Source organism: Miscanthus floridulus, unplaced genomic scaffold (genome assembly GCF_019320115.1).
Source record: "Miscanthus floridulus cultivar M001 unplaced genomic scaffold, ASM1932011v1 fs_520_3, whole genome shotgun sequence".
NCBI lineage: Eukaryota > Viridiplantae > Streptophyta > Magnoliopsida > Poales > Poaceae > Miscanthus > Miscanthus floridulus.
Window position 1 is genome coordinate 77044 of NW_027096874.1, and position 2957 is coordinate 80000.

The window sequence follows — 2957 nt, forward strand, 5'->3', positions numbered from 1 at the left end:
TTGCCTCATTGCTGAAGTGCCGCAGTGTGAGCTGGGCCACTGCCTGCCCATTGGCCTTCACCTGCTGGGCAATCATGTGCTGCTCTTGGGAGTATTGATCCATGGCTGCTCCTCTAATGTCCAATTGAGTTTTCATCTGTTGTTGCACCACACCCAAGTCAGTTTATCTGGGTGAACAGAAAATCGAAATGTTCCATAACTTGATCCCATCTGGATTTCTCCTCGTCTACACTCCGGGACATGGTTTCCAACAAAATTTGGGTCTGCTTAGATGGCTTTGGAGGAGCCGTGACGACTGATGAAGGAGCTCAACAAAAACCAGGTACTAGCAACCGGTTTGGATTTCTCCTCCCTGAATCCGTGCTAAGTACTATCACCGCCGCCTGGGAGTGAGGCATGACCGAGGGATTTTACATGACAACCGATGCCTCGCAACCCAAGTCACAGGACGCTCCCCCGCCAACGCCTCCGCACTGAATTGACCATAGAAGCTACCGAATTTTACACAGGAACAAGTGTCCTGCAACCCTCGCCCTATGTCCAAACGTGCTAGATGTATAAGGAGCAAAACAACAGTGCTCACTGTGGTTCGTCGCCACCAAATCTGAATTGTGTCGATGTAGTCCCCCAGTTGTTTGTCGAGCCGTAGATGGAGCTGATCAGAGCGGATCTGGTTGTGGATTATGGTTGGGCGTAGGTGGTTTGTGGATTGGTGGGGTTGGGAGGGATGGAGCTCAAGGTAGACGACAGCGAAGCCGATGCGGACCCAGTTTAACCAAAGGAGGGACCTACGGGACCTCCGTCGAAGACCTCAAGGGCGGAGACTAGAGATCACCTGCCGACCAGAATTACGAACTGTGATCGACTGCAAACGGACTCGAGACAGGTACCTGAGAAGGAGTAGGCGGTGCGTTGGTGGTGGTGGTACGCCAAACCCTGGATCCGTCGCCGGGAGTCGTCGGAGTGCTGGAGCGGGCGGTGATGAAGAGCGGGGATGCTCGCCACCCACGCCGAGGATAGGTTGAATCCGATACCACTTGTCACACCCTTGGCCGCCTGGCCTTGCCACCGTCGACGTGAGCACGAGAAGGTGGATACCGAACGAGGATGCCGGCGAGGCAAACCCCTCAGCCTTGGCTGATTCTGTATTACTGAATAGTCTGATATCGGACCTGATACAGAACGCAGCACATATGTGCCTCACAGTCACTGGCCACTCAGGCCCACAAGTCATAGTTCAATACATAAACAGTAAACATGAATGCAATAGGTAAATACGCCGCCTCCTGTCTGCTCTTGTCTTCACGCAGCGTCGCCGGGTGTGACACACCATCCCACGACCCAAGGTATGCCACGCACCTTGGCCACCACTACAACTGGATAAAAAGGGAAAAAAATGAAGGAGAGACACTGCGAACATTTGCGTGCATCTAGCTTTACAAAGACGCTACCGATTTAGCTAAGATCAGGCACAAGTTATTGGCCAAACCCAAAATAGGTGATAAGGAGCCAAACCAAGCCACGTTTATCTAACACGTAGTATTTGCATGACATCTTGATTGAACACGGTAAGTTTATTCTGTGATAGCGTGGTATATCCGTTACCCTACATCTTCACCATGTTTAGCTGGTTATCAGATCAGTTTTAATCATGCATGATCAAATCCTTGCTGCACCACTGAGAACAACCAAAACATTCTTTTTTTTTCTGAACACCTGGGTCACTTTCAAATTAAAGAAAATAACAGGACCATAGCTTGTTCCCCTTATTATTCAGCTTACACCGGCATATACATTTACGGCAATCTAATCGGTTGTCGTTCCTTCAGCTCCGAGCGCGTAGCAGAAGGGCCGGCCGTGGATGGTCATCAGGTTGCACTCTGTCTCCGACACGAGGGTCGGGGCGAGTTCAAGCAGCCCGCCCCAGGAGCAGGTCGCCCTCATCTCAGCGCCGCCCGCCATGCCGTCCATCATGGTCCTCAGCGCACTGCACCGGCAGTAGGGCACAATCTTCTCCAGCTCCGCGCAGCACCTCTCCTTCATCACCGGCAAGGGGACGAAGGGGCCGTGGCCGACGCCGCAGGCCCGGCGAACCATGTATGTGCGGCAGCTCGGGAGCGGGTTGAGCGGGATGACCAGCCCTGGCTCACACCAGTTAGTCCTGGCAGCGGCAGCGGCGAAGACGGACAGCAGAACCGCAGCTGAGAGGAGGATGTAGCTGGACCTGGATGCCATTCCTGCTCTTCCGTGCTTCAACTTTCTTTGTGGAAAGATGCAGCAGCTTGGGAAGATACAGACTTTATATAAACTGAGAGAAAGCTAGAAATAAGCAACCTGGCAAGTGACGTGCTAATTGTGTATGTACTTCTTTTTTTTTACAATTGGAGTCCTGTGGAACTGAATCTAGCAGAATGCATGACACCATGCTTGTATGACTCAGTTAAGCTTTATTTGTTGAAACAGAATTTGGGGTGTCCTGCAGCCACTAGTGTTCTGCCTGCCATCATTGAAAACCTTTACAGCCACTACTGGACTTTAGTTTGTTCAGGAGCTTTACTCTTGGGCTCTCACCCGAGATGGAGAAGCTATTCTTGATACAGACTGTTTACAGACACAACGTTAGAGAAGCAAGCTGGCGTATATAATCGACATAGATGTTTGTACGTTTTTGCTTAATGCATGAAATCTTGCTTGTTGTACTAAATTTGAGTTGCACCACACGTAAGAGGAAATGGAGCTTTAATTTATTTGTTGAAACTGAATTAGGGCGGTGTATTCCAGCTTTGTAGTTTCCTTGTTACCATGGAAAACTTTACAGCAGCAAACCAATGGATTTTAGCAACTTACTTATTAACTTTCATAATCAGTGGCGTGCACCTCTTCTCTATTATTATGCTTCTAATGGTGTATCCAGTACCTATAAGCATCGGAGTCCATTAACGGACACCAACGAAATT

General features: G+C 49.9%; 1 protein-coding gene across 1 annotated transcript; it reads right to left on the bottom strand.

Annotated features, from left to right (window-relative positions):
* Positions 1–1806: 1806 nt before the first annotated feature.
* LOC136532084 (alpha-amylase inhibitor 5-like) lies at positions 1807–2235 on the bottom strand. Its single transcript, XM_066524699.1, has one exon. It carries the CDS (start codon positions 2233–2235, stop codon positions 1807–1809), a length of 429 nt encoding a protein of 142 aa, XP_066380796.1.
* Between the last annotated feature and the right edge of the window lie 722 nt (positions 2236–2957).